General features: G+C 41.3%; 1 protein-coding gene across 2 annotated transcripts; it reads left to right on the top strand.

Moving 5' to 3' along the window:
• The first annotated feature begins 536 nt into the window (after positions 1-536).
• On the top strand, positions 537-19,593 carry si:dkey-266f7.9 (uncharacterized protein LOC100006223 homolog). Of its 2 annotated transcripts, none has more exons than XM_056479911.1 (4): positions 537-675; positions 2,914-2,996; positions 13,950-14,517; positions 19,072-19,593. In XM_056479911.1, exons 2-4 carry the CDS (start codon positions 2,941-2,943, stop codon positions 19,345-19,347), a joined length of 900 nt encoding a protein of 299 aa, XP_056335886.1. In that variant the 5' UTR covers positions 537-675; positions 2,914-2,940; the 3' UTR covers positions 19,348-19,593. The 2 variants fall into 2 exon arrangements, with proteins under 2 accessions (XP_056335886.1, XP_056335885.1); XM_056479910.1 differs by having other exon boundaries at positions 538-675; positions 2,909-2,996.
• Positions 19,594-25,303: the final 5,710 nt, after the last annotated feature.

Raw genomic sequence — 25,303 nt, 5'->3', positions numbered from 1 at the left:
ATATCACTGTAAAAAATGCTGGGTTCCTCACAATTTGTTCTTGTTGTCCAAACGCAAGTTAACTTAACAAATTTAAGTGGATTGAACATAAAAATTAAGTTGTCCCTAAAAAAATCTCAAGAATTGTGTGGTTTCAGCTCATTTCAAATACACACTTTGAACAAAAAAGCAGCTAAATATTTTTTTTGGAGTGTGGAATGGCTGTATAGTGAAAACCCTAAACTGAAATGCTGAAGTAACGTACAATCTAATAAATAAATCCATATAACAAAAAAAATTATAAAAAAATCTGTACAGTTTACACTGCTTTAATAAATATTGTTTAAATGACTAAAATGTCAAAAAAGGTTACTTTTATCATATGTTTTTAATAGTAATCAACACAGGTACTTGACAGTATAACAACTGAGGACCATTGAGTTCAGTTTAGAGTATTTTGTCCACTCTGAATGAGTCAGCTTTTTACTGTACACTATTAATAGGCACAATGACCTCTCAAACAAAAGGGTCAGTTTGTATTGGTGCCTCCAACAAGTTCAGGCCAGAACTATGTACTCGTTGGGGGGGAAAAGGGTGCAAAACAACAGCAGGCTTTCCAACAAACCTGATACTGCCTAGTTGGTTCGTAGCACTGCGACATCACAAACGTCTTCGCTGTCAAAGTCAACCAACACGGTAAGAAATCACTATTCTGGCTACGGTTAAGATGCATTTGCATACACTCAAAAATAATTTTTTGCAGCTTGTTCAAACTACTTATTTTAAATGAGCTGAATCAACACAATTTTTGAGAGTTTTTAGACAACTTAATTGTTTTTACTTAATAACTTAATAGCATTTTAAGGGATCCAACCCACCCTGGCCAAAGTCTGCTCATGCTCATGCCATCAGGCAGGCAGTACCGAAGCCTGAAGAGCAAATCAGTGCAGTTTCGTGATAGTTTTTATCCTGTTATTGTAAGACTTTTGAATAAGACCATATTTTAAAAAGTCTATTAATAGTATGTAGTAATAAATGTATATAGTTAAACTAGCACAAATTATCAATATTATAACTTTTAGAACAAACTGTGAAATTATTATTTATGTATTTATTTATTCCCTTCTGTGATTTTTTTTAAAAATTGGGTTATACTTTTATATACTTATGAAATTACAAAAGCTTATTTATTATGTTAGGTTTTTATAGTGTTTTTTTAATGCTTTTTATTATCTTGCTGGGTCCGATGTAATGTAATTTTGTAGTGCATTACAATCTATTGTGATGCTTTTAATGACAAAAATAAAGGAAACTGAAACTGTGTTATGTTCAATATGCTTACATTTGTAAAACAATTAAGTTAACTTAATCGATTTGAGTTGGGACAACATAACGGAATTATGTGGAACCCATCATTTTTTATATTGTGTAAACATTGTTATAAGTTTGTTAAAATACTTCAGTTTTGATATTTACATTGCAATAAACTGAACATACCTGATAAACATATGTAAACCTTGGTCCAAAGGTCTGGTACTATGAATGGTTTAAGATAATAAAGTTAAGTTTACATATGCATAAATTCACATATAGTTGAAGTTAGAATTATTAGCCAAAACCCCCCACCCCCCCCCCCCCCCCCCCCCTCCCACACACACACCTCCCTTTATATTTTTTTATTTTTTAAAAATATTTCCCAAATTATGTTTAACAGAGCAAGTCAATTTTCACAGTATGTCTGATAATACTTTTTCTTCTGGCGAAAGTCTTATTTGTTTTATTTTGGCTATAATAAAATATGTTTTTAATTTTTTATTTTTAATTTTTAGGGTCAAAATTATTAGATTAAAAGGGTTAACCTATTTTTTTCGTCGATAGTCTACAGAACAAACCATTGTTATACAATAACTTGCCTAATTACCTTAACCTGCTTAGTTAACCTAATTAACATAGTTAAGCCTTTAAATGTCACTTTAAGCTGTATAAAAGTGTCTTGAAAAATATCTAGTCAAATATTATTTACTGTCAGCATGACAAAGATAAAATAAATCAGTTATTAGAAATGAGTTATTAAAACTATTATATTTAGAAATGTGTTGAAAAAAATCTTCTCTATGTTGAACTGAAATTGCGGAGGAAAAAATGAACAGCGGGGGCTAATAATTCTGACTTCAACTGTACAGTATGTGACCCTGAACCACAAAACCAGTTTGTTGCAGGGGTATATTTTGAGGCAATAGACCAAAATTACTCTGTCTGGATAAAAATCATGTTCCATGAAAAGATGTTGTAAATTTCCTTAGGTAAGTATTTCAAAACTCAACTTTTGATTAGTAATGTGCATTGCTGAGAACTTAATTTGGACAAATTTAAATGTGATTTTCCCAGTATTTATACATTTTTATGAACCCTCAGATTCCATATTTTCAAATTTGTATCTTAGCCAAATTGTATTCTAAATAGTATTCTAAACCTAGAAAAGCACACATTAATATTCTAATTCAACTTATTAATTCAATATTAATTATTAATTCAACTTTCAAATAAAGAAATTTCCAATAACTTGGACACTTATCACTGGTTATGTGGTCAATGGTCAGTAAATGCAACTATGGGGGATTTATTTGAATTAACCTAATACATTTGGTGAAATAACCTTGAATTTCAATGATAATAACAATAATAATAATTGAAAACATTTGTTATTCTGACCAATTGTCATTTTCTGAGAAAAGGTAGTTTAAATGACAATAATTCTATATAGATTTTAGAATACATTTTATCAGACTTTTGGACTTTTGGAAAATAATTACAAATGTCTGGTTTCCATATAGGACAATTTCACTCCACATTAAAAAAAGAATGTACTGTAATTATAGCAAGTGTCATGGAAATTCTAATTGAATTATTCTAATGATTATCTTTATAGTGCAGGATCAGTGGACATTGAAAAGGCTCATTATGGAAGGCACCAAAGGACACATTTTGCGGCTAATGGTAATGGGCGTTTTGCTGGGGTAAGGTTCTTAATACCCATAATTCCAAAACCTCTTTCATAGCATCTTCTATGACAAATTACAGTTCGTGTATGGTAAAGAAAAATCCATTTCGCTGAGAAGATAGGTCTGCAAGCCGTTATTTTAAGAATTAAGTGCTTTTATCTCAGGCTAGCCAAATGGATCTGTTTCTCTTCGTCTACCTGCTATTATCGTCAGCAAATGAACCAATTATCTAATTTCATTACATCCATCCATTACAGATAAGCATGAGTGCAGTAATCTTGTATCTTTTAGTAAAGCTGAGTGCACGCTCTTGAGTTTTGGTCAAGGTACATTTAAATCCTAAAATATTCCTGTAATCCGAGCCCAAAGTTTGTGGGCTTTACTCACTAGTTTGTCATGTTCATTGACAATCCATATTGCAATAATTAGTTTTTTCTTCTTTATTCCAATGAATTCTCCCAGTGTCAGATGTATTGAGTTCTGAATTTTCTCCTACAAACCAATAGGATCACTAAACCTAATGATGAAGCAACAAAAAGACAAACCTCGACTTCATACTCATCATCTTCATGTATTACAATTCTCTTTTTATACAAGCCATGATCAAAATCAAGACTATAATTTATTCTAGAATTTGTTTGCTATCTTTTGCATATGAATGTAGCTCATTGTCACCGAATGTGTCATCATTGCGCACTCACAGGACTTTTGTTTACCTTTGGAACACAAATTGAAATATTTTTAATCAAGGCTCCATTAAAAAGTCTATTCCCAAAATTCCAACGTCTTAATTAAAGAGATAAAGAGATCAAAAAATAAATCCACATGAATGAGATGTTTATCCAAGTGTTCTAAAGAGACTCAATTGCTTTATGAGATGAACATATTTAATGCCAGCATTTGTTCACATAGAAACTCTGATCAGCATAGAGTGGGGCCTTTCAGTCCTTGAACTTTTTAACCCTTGGTCATTCTAAACCCTATGGATAAACACATTTTTGGGTTATCTTAAAATGGATGGATGATGAGTTATTCCTCATTACATGGGCCTTTATTTTCAATAGAAGTTAATCGAATATTGGAAATGAGGATATAAAACATCTCACCCAAATGTTACTCTTCTTTACTTGTTCCACACCTGTTGGAATGAATTTTCTTTCATGAAAGAAGATATTTTGAAGAAAGTTGCAAACCATTGAGTTCCATAGTTCCCCTTCATATGGGAACTTCAACGTGTGTCTGTTATTAAACAGACTTTTGGGAGTGCTTTAGACGACCAATCACATCTGAAGATAAGAAAACGGGCCAATGAAATGCCAATTGAATTGGCGGAGCTTAGCTCCACAGCTGAAACTGATGAGCCAATTAGGGCTATATCAGTCGGCTGCTGGAGCCAGCTCATCAGAATTGTTGCTTCAGACCCGATCTGAGACTGAAGAACCCTTCTGCTGAGCTGACTTCCAACATTGAAGAAAGCATTATTCTCACCAGTGCGAGGGAAGACGTTCTAGCGGCGGTCGAGCTGGGTTTCCCGTCCCCTTGGCGTTTCGCTGGTGACCTGAAAGAGCAGTTTGTTAAAAGAGCAGAATTCCCTAAGAGAGCACACGGTCGTGCAGCGCGTCTTTTTAAAGATGTCGTTTCGACCGTGCGTTTCTGGATGCGGTGGTTTCCTCTCCCCGGATGACAGGCACGAGTACTGCGTCACATGCTTGGGGGTCCAACATGTTGATGCGGTGCTCGCGGACAGTTCTTGCCCGCATGCGATGGCTTGACTGTTGCGCAACTGAGGTCGCGGCGAGCTCTTTTATTAGGGCAAGTCACCCCTGCTGCTCCCCGCCAAGCGGTTAGCACTCGGGCAGGCCTGAGGGTTACAGTGGGGGCTAATCCGTCGCCTTCGGGCCCGCGGACCCCTCGCTCCTCGTCAGTGCGCTCTGTTTCTGCTTCGAGTGTTAGCGCTGGTCCATCCTCTGGGTTGGCCGCGCTCTCATTAGATGACACCGGGGACGTGATGTCCATCGCTGCATCGGAGGGCGGGCTGACATGCTCTGATGAAGATCCGGACCCCCTGCCACCCTCCGGGGTTATCAGTGAGGTTTCGGATCTGGAGTCGGACATGTTAGCCGTGTTATTCCGGGCTGCTTCGGCCGTGGGACTGGAGATGGCTTGTCCCCCAGAACCGGGGCCGGACCGCTTAGATGGGTGTTACGTGGGGGTGAAGAAGGCGAAGCCTTTTAGACCCCCCGTCCCCTTCTTCCCGGAGGTACACAGAGAGCTCACGCAGGCATGGAGGGCACATTTTTCTGCCCGGTCCTCGTGCGCTCCCGCTCTCACCTCCCTCGATGACGGAGCGGCCAGGGGTTATGTGGCGATTCCCCAGGCGGAGCGTGCTCTGTCCGCAGAGCTGCTCCACTCGGAGAGGTCCGCCCTCACTCCCTTCCAAAGCGTGCAGGTTATCTGAGTCTCTCACGGCCAGAGCCTGCACTGCTGCGGGCCAGGCCACCTCCGCTCTGCACGCTATGGCCACCTATCAACGCTACCAAGCCGAGAAGCTGGCCAAGATGCAGGAGGGCGGTTCTCCCCCAGGCTTGCTGCATGAGCTCCGCACGGCAACCGATTATGCTCTCATGACTATTAAATCGGCTGCTCGTGCCCTGGGGAAGATGATGGCCACATTAGTGGTCCAGGAATGCCACCCCTGGCTGAGCTTGGCTATATGAGAGACGTTGACAAAGCTTGCTTTCTTAACGCTCCCGTATCCCAGGCCGGCCTTTTCGGCGAAACCGTCTCGGAGTTCACCCAGGAATTCTCCGCGGTGAAAAGCAGTCCAAGGCGAGGGGTGAGGTCATCTATCAGCGGGCTCGAAAAACTGCTCCTCCCGCTGCCCCTTCCGCTGCGGTTGCTCTTCGCCGAGGGCGTCCACCCGCGGCTTCATCTGCTCCGCTTTCGCTGCCCGCTCCGGCCAGGCGGCAATGCCGAGCCTTCCGCGGGACTGCAACGCCCCCGCCCCAGGGCGCCGCTAAGTCCAGTAAACGGACCGCGAAGCGTTCCTGGGACGGGCCATTCGGAAAAGAGGGGACCTGCTCTTTCCTCGGTGGGGGGCCGAGGATTATTAAATCAGTCCACAACGACTTTAAACTCCTCGCTGCCGGCCCCTGGGCTGGCGGCAACCAAATTTCCAAAAGAGCAGTTTCCTCTCTCTCTCCGGATGCGCGAGCCCGAGTACTGCCAGTCTGGGACGCTCCGCCTTTCAGCTCGCAGCACCGGGACCCTTCACCTCAGGCCCTCAGAGTGCAGCAGGACGGACTCCTTTCTCTTACTCTGGCCTCACCGCGGGATCCAGGGAGGAAGGTAAGAGAAATTCTCTTATTTTCAGCTCTTCCCCGGGACGCACCGCTTCCCGGGATGAGCACTCCCATCCCGAGCTGCCCCTCCGCTGGCACGTCAGTGATCGCTCCGATGGTGCCATTAGCGCGCGCTCTGCCAGCCTGGTTAGCGCTGCCCAGCGCATCGCGGTGGCTCATACGGACGGTCAGACTCGGCTATGCGATTCAGTTCGCTATTCGCCCTCCCAAGTTCACGGGTGTCCTTTTCACGAGGGTGATCCCCGTGAGCGCCCCTGTCTTGCGAGAGGAGAGTGCGGTCCTCCTGGCGAAGGACGCAATCGAGCAGGTCCCTCCAGCCGAGATGGAGTCCGGGTTCTACAGCCCGTATTTCATCGTGCCCAAAAAAGAGCGGGGGGTTAAGACCAATCCTAGATCTGCGCAGACTGAACTGTCATTTATACTAAATGCTTTCAGAATGCTTACGCAGAAACGCTTGCTTCAGAGCGTCCGTCCACAAGATTGGTCTGCAGCCATAGACCTGAAGGACGCGTATTTTCATGTCTCTATTCTTCCACGCCACCGCCCTTTTCTCCGGTTTGCGTTCGAAGGACGAGCGTGGCAGTACAAAGTCCTCCCCTTCGGGCTCTCTCTGTCTCCGCGGGTTTTCACCAAGCTCGCGGAGGGTGCTCTGCGCCACTGCGGCTTGCGGGCATCCGCACACTCAACTATCTCGATGACTGGCTCATTCTAGCCTCCTCTCGCGATCAGTTGATTATGCACAGAGTCAAAGTGCTTCGGCACCTCGACCAGTTGGGGTTTCAGGTCAACCGAGAGAAGAGCAAACTTTGCCCTGTGCAGAGGATCTCTTACCTCGGGCTGGAGCTGGATTCGGTTGCTATGGTTGCGCGCCTCTCCGAGGAGCGCGCCAGGCTAATGCTTTCCTGTGTAACGAGCTCCACAGGAAAATAGTGGTCCCACTGAAATGTTTTCAGAGGCTCCTGGGGCATATGGCATCCGCAGCCGCGGTCTCGCCGCTGGGTTTGCTTCATATGAGACCACTTCAGCGTTGGCTTCGCGATTGAGTCCCCAGACGGGCATGGCGCGCGGGTACGCACCGGGTGAACATCACTCTGCTGTGTCTCCGCACCCTCAGCCCCTGGACGGATCTGGCTTTTCTACGGGCCGGAGTGCCCCTAGGGCTAGTATCCAGGCATGTTGTCGTAATGACACATGCCTCCAGCACGGGCTGGGGGGCCGTGTGCAACGAGCATGCAGCCGCGGGTTCGTGGTCCGGACCCCGCCTGCATTGGCATATCAACTGCCTGGAGCTGTTGGCAGTGTATCTGGCTCTCCGCCGCTTTTTTCCGGTGTTGGAGCAGAAACACATGCTGGTCAGGACGGACAGCAGGGCGGCGGTGGCTTATATCAACCATATGGAGGGTATGCGCTCTCGCCGCATGCCTCAGCTCGCTCGCCGTCTGCTCCTTTGGAGTCACACGCGGCTGAAATCACTGTGTGCCATTCACATCCCGGGCGAGCTCAACCGTGCAGCCGATGCGCTCTCACGGCAGCTAGTGTTCCGAGGAGAATGGAGACTCCACCCCGATTCGGTCCAGGTGATATGGGCGCGCTTTGGGGAAGCCCAGATCGATCTGTTGCTTCCACCGAGAACGCACATTGCCAGCTGTTTTTTTCCCTGACCGAGGCCCCCCTCGGCACGGATGCACTGGCTCACAGCTGGCCATCGGGCACGCGCAAATATGCGTTTCCCCCAGTGAGCCTAATCGCACAAACTTTGTGCAAAGTCAGGGAGGACGAGGAGCAGGTCTTGTTTGTTGCGCCCCTCTGGCCCAACCGGACCTGGGTTTCGGAGCTCACACTCCTCGCGGCGGCCCCTCCTTGGCGCATTCCCCTAAGGGAGGACCTCCTCTCTCAGGGACGGGGCACCATCTGGCACCCACGCCCAGATCTCTGGAACCTCCACGTGTGGTCCATAGACGGAGCGCGGAGGACTTTGGTGACTTACCGCCCGCGGTACTTAACACCATCACTCAGGCTAGAGCACCCTCTACGAGGCATGCCTACGCCCTGAAGTGGAGTCTATTCTCTGAGTGGTGCGCTTCTCCCCGAGAAGACCCCCGAACTTGCCAGATTAGCATTGTGTTATCCTTCCTTCAGGATAAGCTGGAGCGTAGGCTGTCACCCTCCACACTGAAGGTTTACGTGGCGGCATCTCCGCTCATCATGACGCGGTGGATGGCAACACGCTCGGGAAGCATGATCTAATCATCCGATTCCTCAGAGGCGCGCGGCGATTAAATCCATCCCGCCCCCCTCTCATGCCCTCTTGGATCTCTCTTTAGTCCTGGTGGCTGCAGAGAGATCTGTTTTAGCCACTCGATTCTGTATTCTGTCATTATGACAGCTCTGCTGATCGCATTGGCGCCATTCAAGAGAGTTGGGGATCTGGAGGCATTTTCGGTCAGCGAATCGTGCCTTGAATTCGGGCCGGGTTACTCTCACGTTGTCCTGAGACCCCGACCTGGCTATGTGCCCAAGGTTCCTACCACCCCATTTATAGATCAGGTGGTGAACCTGCAAGCGCTGCCTGCGGAGGAGGCAGGCTCAGCCCACTCACTGCTTTGTCCCGTTCGCGATTTGCGCCTTTACGTGGAACGAGTGCCGTGTCAAAACAGAGGTTGGCCCACTGGTTAGTTGATGCCATCGCCCTCGCTTATCAATGCCAGGGCGAGCCGCGCCCTCCTAACGTGAGAGCGCACTCCACTAGAGGTGTCGCTTCCTCATTGGCGTTAGCACGCGGCGCCTCTCTCACAGATATCTGCAGAGCTGCGGGTTGGGCGACACCTAACACATTTGCGAGGTTTTATAACCTCCGAGTGGAGCCGTTGTTTCCCGGTTATTGGGGAATCCCAATCAATCGGGGGAGAATTAAGCTCGGTGTCACAAACGCTTGCTGCGCCAGGCTCCCTAAACCGGAGATGCGTGCGCTTTTTTCTATTCTTCTAGTAAGTTTCCCTTCTCAGGCGAACCCTAGAGAATTCCTCCGAGGCCCCCAGCATCGACTCAGCGGAGGAGTCGAGTGCATGGCTCAGTGTGCGGTTGGTATGCCCATTAGGTCTACACGCATATTGAGGATCGGTGCCAGCTATGTGCATCCCCATTTGGTGATGTCATATGCATTATTACCACGGTGTGTTCTCCCTTATTAGGCGGTCCCGTGTCTTCCCTAAACCGCTAACCAGCTTATCATATGTAGCACTCCCCCTCATTAGGGCTAGTCCATATGTCTCCTTACCATCAGGTCTCCCCTTTTAGGGTAGCAGGTGGTCTCCGCTGCGTCCTCCCCCTTCGGGGACTGGCACGCTTTCCCAACGTACTGTCGTATTTCCAAAATCCCTAGTCTATATTAGCTAGGTAAAAGCACACTTACGACCCCCGATTTAAAACTTTTATTCCCATGTAATGGTAATATGTTGGGCCTAGGGGACGTTGGAAGGTTGCGCTCTTGGTGATGTCAGTGCGCTCACGCTTTGGCTTGGCAAACTACACATCAGGGACGCGACAGGCTTAGCTGCTGTGGCGCTTTCCATACAGTCTCCCAAAAGTCTGTTTAATAACAGACACACGTTGAAGTTCCCATATGAAGGGGAACGTCCTGGTTACGTACGTAACCCACGTTCCCCGAATAGGGAACGGAGACGTGTGTCTCCACTGCCACAGCACCTGAGTCTCCAGCTGGGAGCTGAGCGATCGGCTCTTCAGCAGGCAAATTCTGATGAGCTGGCTCCAGCAGCCGACTGATATAGCCCTAATTGGCTCATCAGTTTCAGCTGTGGAGCTAAGCTCCGCCAATTCAATTGGCATTTCATTGGCCCGTTTTCTTATCTTCAGATGTGATTGGTCGTCTAAAGCACTCCCAAAAGTCTGTTTAATAACAGACACACGTCTCCGTTCCCTATTCGGGGAACGTGGGTTACGTACGTAACCAGGACGTTTTTCATACTACGGAAGTCATTGGTTTCAGCATTCTTTAAAATATCTTCTTTGGTGTTCAACAGAATAAAGAAACTCATAAACGTTTGGAAACATTTAAGGGTGACTAAATAGTAAATAAAAGTTTGTGAATGCTAATGAGGTGGCTTTCAATAGCACTCTACAGTGCATCCGGAAAGTATTCATAGCGCTTCACTTTTTCCACATTTTTTTAATGTTACAGCCTTATTCCACAACGGATTAAATTATTTCCTCAAAATTCTACACACAATACCCCATAATGACAGTGTGAAAAAAGATTTTTTTAAATTGTTGCAAATTTATTAAAAATAAAAAACCTGAAAAATCACATGTACATATGCATTCACAGCCTTTGCTCAATACTTTGTTGATGCACCTTTGGCAGCAATTACAGCCTCAAGTCTTTTTGAATATGATGCCACAAGCTTGGCACACCTGTCTTTGGGAATTTTTGCCCATTCCTCTTTGCAGTACCTCTCAAGCTCTATCAGGTTGGATGGAAAGCGATGGTGTACAGCCATTTTCAGATCTCTCCAAAGATGTTCAATAAGATTTAGATCTGGGCTCTGGCTGGGCCACTCAAGGACATTCACCGAGTTGTTGTGAAGCCAGTCCATTGATATGTTGGCGGTGTGATGTGGGTCATTGTCCTGCTGGAAGATGAACCGTCGCCTCTGTCTGAGTTCGAGAGCACTCTGAAGCAGGTTTTTATTCAGGATGTCTCTGTACATTGCTGCATTCATCATTACCTCTATCCTGACTAGTCTTCTAGTTCCCGCTGCTGAAAAACATCCCCACAGCATGATGCTGCCACCACCATGCCTCACTGTAGGGATGGTATTAGCCTGGTGATGAGCGGTGCTTGGTTTTCTCCTAAAGTAACGTCTGGCATTTACTCCAATGAGTTTAATTTTTGTCTCAACAGACCAGAGAATTTTGTTTCTTATGGTCTGAGAGTCCTTAAGATGTCTTTTGGCAAATTCCAGGCTGGTAGTGGCTTCCGTCTGGCCATTCTAGCATACAGGCCTGATTGGTGGATTGCTGCACAGATCGTTGTCCTTCTGTAAGGTCCTCCTCTCTTCACAGAAGAACGCTGGAGCTCAGACAGAGTGACCATCGAGTTATTGATCACCTCCCTGACTAAAGCCCTTCTCCCTCAATCACTCAGCTTAGATGGCCGGCCAGCTATATGAAGAGTCCTGGTGGTTCCAAACATCTTCCACTTACGGATGATGGAGGCCACTGTGCTCATTGGAACTTTCAGAGCAGCAGAAATTTTTCTGTAACCTTCCCCAGCCTTGTGCCTCGAGATAATCCTGTCTCTGAGGTATACAGATAATTCCTTTGTCTTCATGCTTGGTTTGTGCTTTGACATGCACTGTCAACCCTGGTACCTTATATAGACAGGTCTATGCCTTTTCAAATAATAAGGCTGTAACATAAAAAATGTGGGAAAAAGTGAAGCGCTATGAATACTTTCCGAATGCACTGTATACTGTATTATAGCATACTGTTTTATAATCCACCCTCAATACTGAAGTGCAAATATCTGCCACTATTTCTATTAAGAGTTCATTAATTTCTGACTTGTTCTTTCAGAACATGACGTGCTTTCTACTTTAGACATCCAAATAAACAGGCTATATCACAAGTATTAATGAGTTATTATGCACACTATGGGAGAAATAACAGGATCTTTTTTTCATCTAATGACATGAAACACCTAATTGAAATTTGTTCAGAAGTACAAATTTCAGAACAGCTGTCCAAAATCACTGGTGAAGCCTTTATTCTTGCTCAAAATCAGTATGTGTTAAAATACAAGCAGCTGCTAACAAAGCTAAAATTAACAAACAGAGCTGCCATCTTTTCTTTTAGTGGATGGACAGAAACATCTCAGATTTGATTACAAATAATGTCGATAATGTTTCTTACCAGTTTGGATCATCATGAGGGTCTTTAAAGGTACAGTTCACCCAAAAATGAACATTTCCTCATCATTTAATCACACTCAAGTGGTCCTGACTTTCATGAATTTCTTTCTTGTTGAACACAAAACAAGATATTCTGAAGAATGTTGGAATAACACAGCCATTGACATCCATAGTAGGAAGACAAAATTCAATGGAAGTCAATGTTTTTCCCTCTACATTCTTCAGTATACTTTCCATTGTCTTCAACAGAAGAAGGAAACTCAGGGGCAACACTATCAGCCAAACTTGGGAAACTTTTTATCTGTTTGTTTACAGGACAATGGCTTTTTTTGAGACTGAAATTGCATAAATCTGAAAATGAGTTACAAAATGGACGTTTTTGAAAATGCCATCATTGTCATGTCTGTGTAAACACCTAAAAATGAAAGTCTCTGAAAAAACAATGATTTCATGAGTATTCATAGAACATGTTTAGGGAGGTGAATATTAAAGTCAAGCACAAACAAACATACAAGCATAATAATGTTGGTAGTGTTGTGGTTGACCAAGTGTTTGCTTACAGTACAAAAGCAGAGGTGAATCCCAGCAGAAACACAACATCATAAGACTTTAAAGTTGGGTTAGATTTAGGTCTCCAGCATCTAAGGACAATGTTATTTTTAAGTCCAATATCTACGTGGAATGACGTTGATATTTGATTGTTTTTAGGTTGTGTTGGAAAGTGACCAAAATCCAATGTCGAGCCAACATCTTTAACCAACATCATATTGACGTCTAATCCTGACATTTATTCGTTAGGTATGGCAACCAAAATCCAACATCTGATAGATGTCAAATTGGTAACGTCCACACAACGTCAAGCTGTAACATCATTAGACGTTGATATTTGGTGGATTTTAGGTTGTGTTGAAAATTGACCAAAATTCAATATCGAAACAACATCTTAAACCAACGTCATATTGACATCAAATACTGACATTTATTCGTCAGCTCTGGCAGCCAAAATCCAACACCTGATAGACGTCATAGTGGTAACGTCCATCCAACGTCCAGATGTAACATCATTAGATGTTGATATTTTGTTGTTTTTAGGTTGCGTTAGAAAGTAACCAAAATGTCCGATGTTGGCCTGACGTTGGGTTCTGACGGGTTCTGACGTGAACCCAATTTTCGTTTCCAAACAAAATGCAACGTTTCATGTCGTTGGGGTACAACATCAATCTGACGTCATGTTGACGTTTTGTGCCTACTGGGATCATACACACAAAGCAAATTCTACATACACACAAGCGCTAAGCATCTGTGGACTTACAGGTACTATTTACAAACATGCTAATGGCACCAAATACTCAAAAACTTTTAGCCATTTGTTTGTAGAACATTGTAGAACATAAAAAGCAAAGGAAAAATGTCTGTTTTTGACTACATCATTGTCGTGCAGTAAATGTAGCCCCAGACTGGTTTGGAACAAGTGGAGGATGAGTAAATGATGTTTTTTTATTTTTTGGGTGAACTGTCCCTTTAATGACAACGGATTTCCCAATAGTGGGGACATGTATATACAGTCTAACAAGCAATGGTAGTAAAGGTCTGTTTCTGTATAAATCATACTGTGGGCACCTGGCTTAAAATCTAAATGAATGCATTTATTATCTGTATCTAATATGACCTCACAGCACAGCCGTCGGATACAGAGCCATCCAGACACCAGACTATGATGACACCACCACACCCGAGATCCTGAACCCTTCCTGGATGGCAACTATCCCTGATTTCTTCTCTCTATCTGATGTGACGATGCCCGGCACCCACAACACCATGGCTCTATACGGCGGGTCACTGGCCGAGTGTAACTCCTGGTCGCTCGCCCTCCAGCTTAGAGCAGGTGTGCGCTTTCTAGATATCCGTGTTCGGCATGCCAGAGGCAACCTGACCATCCATCACGGCATCTCATACCAGTATGCTCACTTTGGAGATGTGTTAAAGGACATAGTGGCTTTCCTTAAGGAATATCCTTCAGAAACTGTGTTGATGAGGTTGAGAGAGGAGTTGAGCGACACACGGGATATCTATGGGGCTGTAGTGCGCTATATTAATGAGTATGCACACTGGGATCTGCTGTGGCACAGTCGGGAGATGCCCATTATGGGGGAGGCTCGAGGAAAGCTGATCGTCCTGCAGGATTTTCCTGGTCCTGACATGGGCCTTCGCTACAACTCACTGGACATTGCGGATGACTGGAAGGTAAGAAAGTTTGAAAAGTGTTTATTTTATGTGAGCTTGTGGATAAAAAATTAGCTGTAGAAACATTTTTGAAAATTTTTTAATAGATTTGTCAAATTCTTGACTGGTTTCAACAGTCATTTAGGTCATTTTTTAACATCAAATGTCACTTCCTCATTTGATATCCATAAAAAAGCATAGTGTATTTTGAATGAACATGTCCAGACATGCCCATACAGAAATAGATAAATAAATAAAGCAATCCCTGTGTCCAAGAATTAATACTAATGTAAGCCACATGGAAGCTTTACATAATTTATAAAATGGCTGATATGGGCTAACAAAAGTCACATGTCCGAATTAGAATTCACCCAATAGACTTCCATTCATACACATGCGAATGCAACAGACCGGAAACGCAGACTCATGCGACAGGGTTTTCTGCATTGCAAAGTTCAAGTATGGTGAGCTCTAACCTGGGAAATCGCATCACATGACTGCATAATTCCAATCGAAGATCAAAACATGACCTCTCTGAACAGAAATGTATGTGGAGCAATCGCTCACCTTTTTTAAATGTCTAATCATCTTGTTTAACCCTGCCCTTTTTCGCAGCACCGTACGACAGAATTTCGCATGCTTAAACTCCAGTGTGATCACGATAGCATGCTTGGAACTTAAGAAAAAAACAATAAGTTAAACTTAGATACATGAGCATATGATTAAATTTATACCATGAATCTGTATAATTACATTTATATATTAGACTTACCATCTCGCTACCATTTGCAGGATTTGAAATGGCATTCGTATGTGGTCTGTTTAAATCAACGACTGCCAGTTATTGGAGGTGTGGCCTAATTAACACTTAAAAATTCAAGTCACGGTCACTCTAGAGTTTGTGCTTGCACAATACGGTGCTGTGAAAAAGGGCGGGATTAAACAAGATGATTAGACATTGATAAAATTGAGCGATTGGTCCATATTTTACATTTCGGCCAAGTGTTTATCTTCTATTGTTCTCACACAATCATATGATGCAATTTCGCCGGTCAGAGTTCACCAAGCTTGAACTTTTGAAATGCAGAACTTGTCACATGAGCTTGAGTTTATGGTCTACCACATTTGCTTGCATATGAATGAAAGTCTATGAGGAAAAAGTGCAGTGTGACTGCGGCTTTAGTCTTAGCAATGCTACAATATGACACCAACTCTTATTCAAAACTAGCCTAATCCCAGCAGACACACAATGTCAGAAGATGTTAATAAAAGGTTAGATTTAGGTCACCAGCGTTTAAGGACAATATTATTTTGACGACCAATAACAATGTCAAATGATGTTGATTTTTGGTTGATTTTAGGTTGTGTTAGAAAGTGACCAAAATCCAACATTGAGCTAACATTCTAAACCAACGTCATATGGATGTCTAATCCTGACATTTATTTGTCAGGTATGGCAACCAAAATCCAACATCTGATAGATGTCATATTAGTAACAACCACACAATGTCAAGCTAAAACATCATTAGACGTTGATATTTGGTTGATTTTAGTTTGTGTTGGAAAGTGACCAAAATTTGATGTCGAGCCAACATCATAATACCAATGTCATATTGACATCAAATACTGACATTTATTTGCTAGGTATGGCAACCAACATCCAACGTCTGATAGACGTCATAGTGGTAATGTCCATACAACGTCAAGCTGTAACATAATTAGATGTTGATATTTTGTTGTTTTTAGGTTGCGTAAGAAAAAAAACAAAATGCAATGTCTGTCCGACATTGGAAATTGACGTTGACCTGACAATGGGTTCTGACGTCAACCAGTATTTCATTTCCAAACAAAACGTCCCACGACATTGGGGTACAACGTCAATCTGACCTCAGCAAATTCTACATACACTTACAGGTACTATTTACTAACATGATGACAGCAGCAAATACTAGCCTGTCTAACAGAATACAGCATTTTTGCCCATTTTTGTGGAAACGCAGATTGTTTGGAAAACGTTGTTATGTAAACATTAATTGACATCAAATCCTGATGTTTATTTGCCAGGTATGGCAACCAAAATCCAACATCTGATAGACGTCATATTGGTAACAACCACACAAAGTCAAGCTGCAACATCATTAGATGTTGGTATTTTGTTGTAATGCAATGTCGGTCCGATGTTGGACATTGAGTTCTGACTTTAACCCGATTTTCATTTCCATTAAAATGCAACATCCCATGATGTTGGGGTACAACTTCAATCTGATGTCAGGTTGACGTCCTGTGCCTGCTTGGATGTTTCTGGTGTGAAACTCAATCTGTATAGCACTGATGCAACATTTTATTTTTAACACTTTAGTGTAACACCAGTAAACCAATACCGTGTAGTAACAAAGATTAGTTTTTGAATTGTTTTGGAAAAAATGTGCAGTATGGCTGTGTCTTGGGCATTGTTTATGCATGAGGTCATGGGTTACGTCTCTCACTTTAGTATATTTTTAAGAAACAACATAGTTTGTAGGTGATATCACACAGGCAAGAGTGCTATTTCCCAGAGAATTGGAGTAAAAACACAATTTCAAAGCGATACTGATATACAACTGCTCAACTAACAGTTGAATAACATTCATGTAATATCTCAATTAATTTTGAACAAATTATTTGAACGAATGGTTCAATTAATCACTTATTAATACAATTTTAATGTCATTTAATAAACCATGACAGGCCTGAACCAATTAGCACAGAAATATTCAGCAAAAGTGTTTTAATTATCAAGATAAAATAAAACCAGTTATATTCCAGTGACACAAACCTACAATTAAATAATATTTCAACACTTGTTTGTTTGATGTTCCATAATTAGAGCTTAATTGGACAATACAAATATTGACATTCACCTTGCTTTTTCTTAACATCACATTTAAACTTAGTTTTTTCTTTGTTCAAAACAAAACTGCATACTAACTTTTGATAAATCTGTAGCTAAATTGTCTGTTGTGGTGTAATTGAAGCAAAAATTGATATATAGGCTACTGTGATTCAAACATTTAGGGGGTTAGTAATATTTTGGTTTTGTTGCTTTTGAAAGACCTTATTCTGTCTGCAAGGATGCATTGATTTGATCAAAAGTGACAGTATTCCATTTATGATTTCACAAAAGATCTGTAATGCTGTATCCACAATAATATAAGCAGAAAAACTATTTTCAACATGTCTAACAATAGAAACCTATAATATGACATTTCTTTAGTACAAAATTAGAAACATTTATGAAAGATCACATTGTATACTGCAGAATGGATTAAAAATACAGCTTTGGAATAACATATAATTCCAATTTAAAATACTGTTACTTTTACAATCGCCAGCGATCTAATCCTCAGCGATTGGAAAGTTCAAACTTGGTGAACTCTGACCTGCGAAATCGCATCACGTGATTGCGTAAAACCAATCACGTGATTAAAATATGACCTCTCTGGACAGAAATTTAAAATATGGAGCAATTGCTTGCTTTTTTAATGTCTAATCATCTTGTTTAATCCCGCCCCTTTTAGCAGCGCCGTACAACAGAATTTCACATGACCAAACTCAAGTGTGACCGTGGTTTTATCCTTGTAGATATTTGCTAAATACGCAGATCACCATAGAACTACAAATCCGCCAATATATGGACTACAGTCCTGTCATGCAATGCACACAGGCACCTGTTCCGGATTCCGCTGATTGCACACACACACAGCTGGAGGATCAATTTTGGACTGATTACAAGGTCTATTTAAACAGCACACACACACACATCAGGGCTAAGTTTTGTTTAACTGTTTTTGTGACATTACAACACACCTCTTTTGCCTTGCCTTACCAGATCCTTGCTTTGTTCTGTTTGTTTATTTACGTTGTCTGCTGCCTGCCTTTTGACCATCTACCTGTTTACTGACCACGACTCTGGATTTGCCTGTGTACATCTGATTGCCCCTCTGTTGACCCAGCATCCCTTCACATCACAGTTACTGTTTTAATATATTATTGATCAAATACACTCAACACTGGTGAATGTAAGATAATTCTTATTTGAAGCCTAGTATATTGGAACTATGAGAATTAAATGGATTATTTCACTTCTTAAGTAAATTATCATCATTTTTTAAATGTTATTTCTGATGATGGATTTTCATTTTAAGATGTAAAGGCTCTGGCACAACAATAAAACAGACACGCACAAAAGACAAGAAAAGTGACAAAAATAAATATGAAAAACAGCTTCCAATGTGTTTTAATGTTCAAATAACAAGTTTTTTAGTTCTTTAAAAAAACTACTTCTGAAACATAGCTGAAGAACCAAACACAGAAAGAGAGCAGTGGGGGTGGGAGAGAATATATTAAATTATACCATCATCTGAATCATTTAAAAGGGCTCCGGACTCACTGAGATTCTTGGGAGACTCTTTATATTCAGTTTGCAGAGTGTAATCTTCATCTGTCAACTGTCTTTAGAAATCCATCAGAGAGACCCTTTTTACTCACTCTCCGCATTTCTTAAAATGTACAGACAAAAACTCTTTCTCGCTCCAGGTGTCCTCTCTGCAGCCGGAGGAAGTGGAGAAGAAATGGAGAAGCGTCTCCACTCATCTGGAGGCGGCTGCGGTCGCTAACAAAAACCTCATGTTCCTCACCTACAGCAGTGGTGCCAGTATTCTCGCACATCCCAACTCCCTGGCCCGCCGAATAAACCCTCGCCTCTACGAATATCTGACGGCCTACTCCGGTCAAACGAAGAGGTTTGGTATTGTAGCGATGGACTTCCCTGGTGCCAAGTTAGTACAAACTATTATAGGCTTCAATTATTGAGAAACAACGGCAGGACGTCAGAACTAATATGTTTGGGACTCACCAAAATACTTCATTAATTGACACAAATCCCAGTTATATCTGCGACTTAAATTACCCCTAACCTTGAAATTTCCATAACTGTGACAGGAAAAGTTTGAGCTTGCTGGCAAATGTGGGGAAAATCTGACTTAATAAAGCAAAGTGACAAATTTCTGTCATAACACCACGTTGTTAAGAAATCTGAAATAAAACGCTCTCCTGTCACTTCATAAGGACTTTAATAAGATGTTCATGACACTGAAAATAGAACGCACTGTCCTCCTTTTTGTGTACAACGCAAAGAGAAGGCTAACTGACATCCGTCTCTGAACAAGTCTTCTGCGAGCCGAGTTAACAGCGAGCAGAACAAAAGTTTGTTTTTCAACAGCATTACATAAGTCTCAGATGTTACAAATGGAAACTTTCACACTGTTTATTTTCTGCTCTATTTTGAGCACAAGATCAAGTTTAAAATCTAGAAAATGCATTGAGTCACTAATAAGAGTCATTAGTCTGAAAATCAGAAAATCAGACGCAAACATACTGTCAGTGTTTTTGAATTTTTCAAGCATGTTCACACCGAGGATGATAACTATGGTCGCTATGGTTGCATTAAAAGGGATCATGAACTTTATTTTCTTTTTATTTATTAATGTCCTCTGAGGTCCACTTACAGTGACAGCAGAAATTTCACATCTAAAATGATCATAATTTAGAAGTAATAGGCTATTTTCTGTCCTGTTTTTGACCCTCTTTACTGTGAAGTAAACGCCCACTGTTATGATTGAGTTTTGTAGGGCTTCCATGATTAAAGATTTTTGCTAATCAACCAACGGGCCTTAATTTATGCCATTAGTTAGCCACTCATGTGTTTATGATGTTTAATTAAGGAGAAGGGGGTTTTAGTTGCACGGAGAAATACAGTAATGCTGTTTGTAACACTGTTACTACATTCACCCCTTTTTCCATCCATGCATCCATCCAACCATGCATTCATTTATTCAACAATCCATCCATTCATCCATTCAACAAACCATCCATCCATTCATTCAACAATCCATATATCCATCTATTTAACAATCCATCCATCCATTCATTCAATAATCCATCCATCCATCCACCCTTTCAACAATCCATCCATCCATCTATTCATTCAACAATCCATCCATCCATTCAATCCATCCATCCATTCATTCAACAATCCATCCATCCATTCATTCAATCCATCCATCCATTCAACAATCCATCCATCCATCCATTTAACAATCCATCCATCCAACAATCCATCCATCCATTTAACAATTCATTCATCTAACAATCCATCCATTCATTTAACAATCCATGCAATCAACCATTCAACAATCCATCCATCCATTCATTCAATCCATCCATCCATTCAACAATCCATCCATCCATCCATTTAACAATCCATCCATCCAACAATCCATCCATCCATTTAACAATTCATTCATCTAACAATCCATCCATTCATTTAACAATCCATGCAATCAACCATTCAACAATCCATCTATCCATCCATCCATCCATCCATCCATCCATTTAACAATCAATCCATCCATTCAACAATCCACAGTCCATTCAACAATCCATCCATCCATTCATTCAACAATCCATGCATCCATCGATCCATTCAACAATCCATCTATCCATTAAACAATCCAACCATCCATCCATTCAACAATCCATCCATCCATTCAACAATCCATCCATCCATTCCACTATCCATGCATCCATCCATTCAACAATCCTCCCGTCCATGCATCCATTCAACAATCCATCCATCCATCCATTCAACAATACATCATTCATTCAGCAATCCATCATCCATCCATCCATTCAACCATCCATCCATTCAACAATCCATCTGTCCATTCATCCATCCATTTAACAATCCATGCATCCATCTATTCAACAATCCATTATCCCATTCAACAATCAAGCCATCCATCCATCCATCCAACAATCCATCCATCCATTCAACAATCTATCCATCTATCCATTCAGCAATCCATCCATCCATTTAAACAATCCATCCATCCATTCAACAATCTATCCATCCACTAAACAATGCATCCATCTACCCATCCTTCCATTCATCAATCCATCCATCCATTCAACAATCCATCCATCCATTCATTCAACAATCCATCCATATAATATGGAGAAATACTAAATCATAATAATAAACATTTAAAATATAAATTAGTCATTAAAATGCAAACATAAAATAAGCCGCATGCAGGAACTCCAGCAAAATACACTCTTATGAACAAAGGTATGAAAGTATCAAAAGGTACCCTAAAAGGGACCTAAATAGTACAAACATGTACGTTTAAGGTGCCAATGTGGACCCATATTGTACAAACATGTCATTTTTGTGGAACAGTTATCTTACCTTTATTTATGAGTTTATATGTTTATGAATGTGTTTTTGTTGCACACTGCTTACATCGGATGTGAGCTGCCTGACGTGACTAAAGACAGCAGAATCAATCGTGAAAAGAGATTCTGTCTTCTGTACCTGACATGACTAATCCAAAACAGCAAACTGAAACAACGTTGAATTTCTTATATACTCTAAGCATATATTCTAATTCTTACATCTGACATGGAGAAATTGATCGGTGATGGAACAACACAACATGGTTGCTTACAGTGTAACAGTTTTAAAGATTCAATTCGTCTTTATCTTCACTTCTATAGCTCTTTTACAATGTACATTCAATATGTCAAAGATGAAGAAAAGTAAATAAAAGCCAAGACAATATTTCAGATCGTGGAGCATTCCAGAAAATCAGGCAGGCAGGACAGTTGTGTAGAATGCTGGTTTAGTTGCAGTTCAATTAAAATTTTATTATAATGTCACCGTTGAAGTTCAGTTCAGTTAAAATCTGTTTAGTTTAATACAAATATCATTGATGAAGGACAATCCAATGAAGAGCATCTTCACCGGTCACAACCAAGTAAGCCAGAGGCAATGGTGGCAAGGAACCAAAACTACAGCAATCAGAAAAACAAACATTGGGAGAAACCAGGCTAATCCGGGGTGACAGGTTCTTCTCTTTACAAATGTCTTTGGCAGAGCTGCAGTCTGGGTGTTGAAGAGGTTGAGACTCAAGTCTGAGTAGGTCACAAGGTAAAGACTTGTTTGTTTCTGGGGGTTTTGCAGGACTCAGTCTTGCACCTTTGACTTATTGATGACCACGACAACCATCTGCTTTGGATGTGGGTAGGATTAATGATTATGTGAACCACAGGATAGGGGGGAACAGATTAAGATCAAAGCTTTCTCCTCTCAAATCTCAAACATGCACATACTACACCTTTTAAGGCTAATTTATACTTCTATGTCGAACACACGCAAATGGGTTGGCGTAGCCTTCGCGCCATGGCAGACGCTGACGTGCACCTCTTAAATAATTTAACTACACATGAGCCACACAAACCCAATGGAGCAAGTCTTTACAAGTGTCGAGTCCCGTGAACAAGCTCCACTTAGAAACTTTTGTTTTGTTTTGTGTTTACCTTATGAGTAAAGTTGTTGAGGTTCCCGCCTCAGAGTGAGCGAGTTTTAGCTACTTGTACATTAAGGTAGCATTCAGAAAAAACAAAACACCCATGAAGAAACTCGACACAGAGGAACATAAAAACCCGCTGCCAGCTAGTGTTTTGGATGTGTTATTGCAGAGCAACACAAACAGCACACAGAAGTATAAATGCTACGTGCAATGGAATTGCCGTAGGTCATGGAGATCACTCAATGCAGAAGTATAAACCAGCCTTTAGCCATCGTCAGAACGTCAATGCACTGACGTGCTGTTTTTCAACATGTCAGTGTTTACGAATAGATTACATCAAAAAGAACATGAGTCTTGACAAATTAAACATCAGTCTAAAACTACCAGTTGTAGCCAGTTGTTTTTCAATGGAAAGCTTACAGCCCATCCGGAAAGTATTCATTTTTTATGTCACAGCCTTATTCCAAAATGGATTAAATTCATTTATTTCCTCAAAATTCTACACACAATACCCCATAATGACAATGTGAAATAAGATTTTTTGAAATTGTTGAAAAAACCTGAAAAATCACATGTACATAAGTATTCACAGCCTTTTCCGTGAAGCTCACCTGTGGTCAATTCAGTTGATTGGACATGATTTGAAAAGGCATACACCTGTCTATATAAGGTCCCAGGGTTGACTGTGCATGTTAAAGCATAAACCAAGCATGAAGTCGAAGGAATTTTCTGTAGACCTCCAAGAATTTTCTGATTTTTCTGTAGCATTGTCTCGAAACACCAGGCTGGGGAAGGTTATAGAAAAATTTCTGCTGCCCAGCCTGGAATTTGCCAAAAGGCATCTGAACGACTCTCAGACCATAAGAAACAAAATTCTCTGCTATGATGAGACCAAAATTGCACTCGCTGGAGTAAATGCCAGGCGTTACGTTTGGAGAAAACCAGAGAAAACCATCCCAAATGAAAACCTGCTTCAGATTGCTCTTGACCTCAGACTGGGGCAACGGTTCATCTTCCAGCAGGACAATGACCCAAAGCACACCGCCAATATCAATGGAGTGGCTTCACAACAACTTGGTGAATGTCCTTAAGTGGCTCAGCCAAAGCCCAGATCTAAATCCTATTGAATGTCTCTGGAGAGATCTGAAAATGGCTGTACACCGTCACTTTCCATTCAACTTGATAGAGCTTGAGAGGTACTACAAAGAGGAATGGGCAAAAATTCCCAAAGACAGGTGAGCCAAGCTTGTGGCATCATATTCAAAAAGACTTGAGGCTGTAATTGCTGCCAGAGGTGCATCAACAAAATATTTAGCAAAGGCTGTGAATACTGATGTACATGTGATTTTTCAGGTTTTTTGTTTTGAATAAATTTGCAACAATTTCAAAAAAATTGTCATTATGGGGTATTGTGCGTAGAATTTAGGAAATAAATGAATTTAATAGATTTTGCAACAAGGCTATAACATAAAACAAATGTGGAAAAAGTGAAGCACCATGAATACTTTCCAGATGCACTGTATATAAATAAATTGTATCCCTTTGTGTAAGTATTACACATATCAGAACATGCATAGTACAAGTGGAGTACATACATTTATCATCATAATAACAAGGAATGCATGCATGCAGTGTTTCACATGGTAGTTTATTTTGAAAAGTAAGGGTGAATTGAACAACACAGAGCACATTTAGTCCAATGACACATTAGTGTTGAATTATTATTTGTTTACGTCACCATTTCTTCCAGACACCTAATGTTTATACATTATTTAAACATAGTAAAAGTATTACGATTTTATAGCTTAAAATGTAAAAAACAAAATGAGATGCACAACAGGCTAATTTTTTTAAGATTATCATGCCAGAGTGTGCACCTTGCAGCAGATTTTCATGGACATATCAGTATGTAATGTTTACATTTGTATGCTAGTGCGCTAGCAACATTCTAAACTCATTCTAAACATAAACAGAACATCTCCTGCAGTTCTTTTTATCCTCATGAATGTTAGACATTTTCAAAGATATGTTCCTTATGTAATTTTTCCTTCCCATATCCACTGTCTAACAAACCTGTACAAGACCATTTTGTGGTTGTGTATTGCCTGTTGTGGAAAGACGTAATATTAAGTCAAATCCTGATTTAAATTTTGAGTAACAAACATGTTTAACAAGATTTGATCTCATTTCCAACAACATCTGGGTCTGTTAAACCTAAAATTATTTGTTGTTTAAAGTTTTTTGAAGTAAGTACATTTGAAAGAGGATTTAATGATTCACCAAGAACCCCTCTTTCGAAAATCTAGCTGTTTATGTTTCTGAGTGTTCCTTGTTAGCTGGAAAAACACTGACAGCTCATCAGACTATAAAGAGACCAACTAACCGAATGTTATTGT

Source organism: Danio aesculapii, chromosome 19 (assembly GCF_903798145.1).
Source record: "Danio aesculapii chromosome 19, fDanAes4.1, whole genome shotgun sequence".
Classification (NCBI taxonomy): domain Eukaryota; kingdom Metazoa; phylum Chordata; class Actinopteri; order Cypriniformes; family Danionidae; genus Danio; species Danio aesculapii.
Note: the sequence above shows the minus strand (reverse complement) of the source record. Positions and strands in the feature narration are given on the sequence as shown.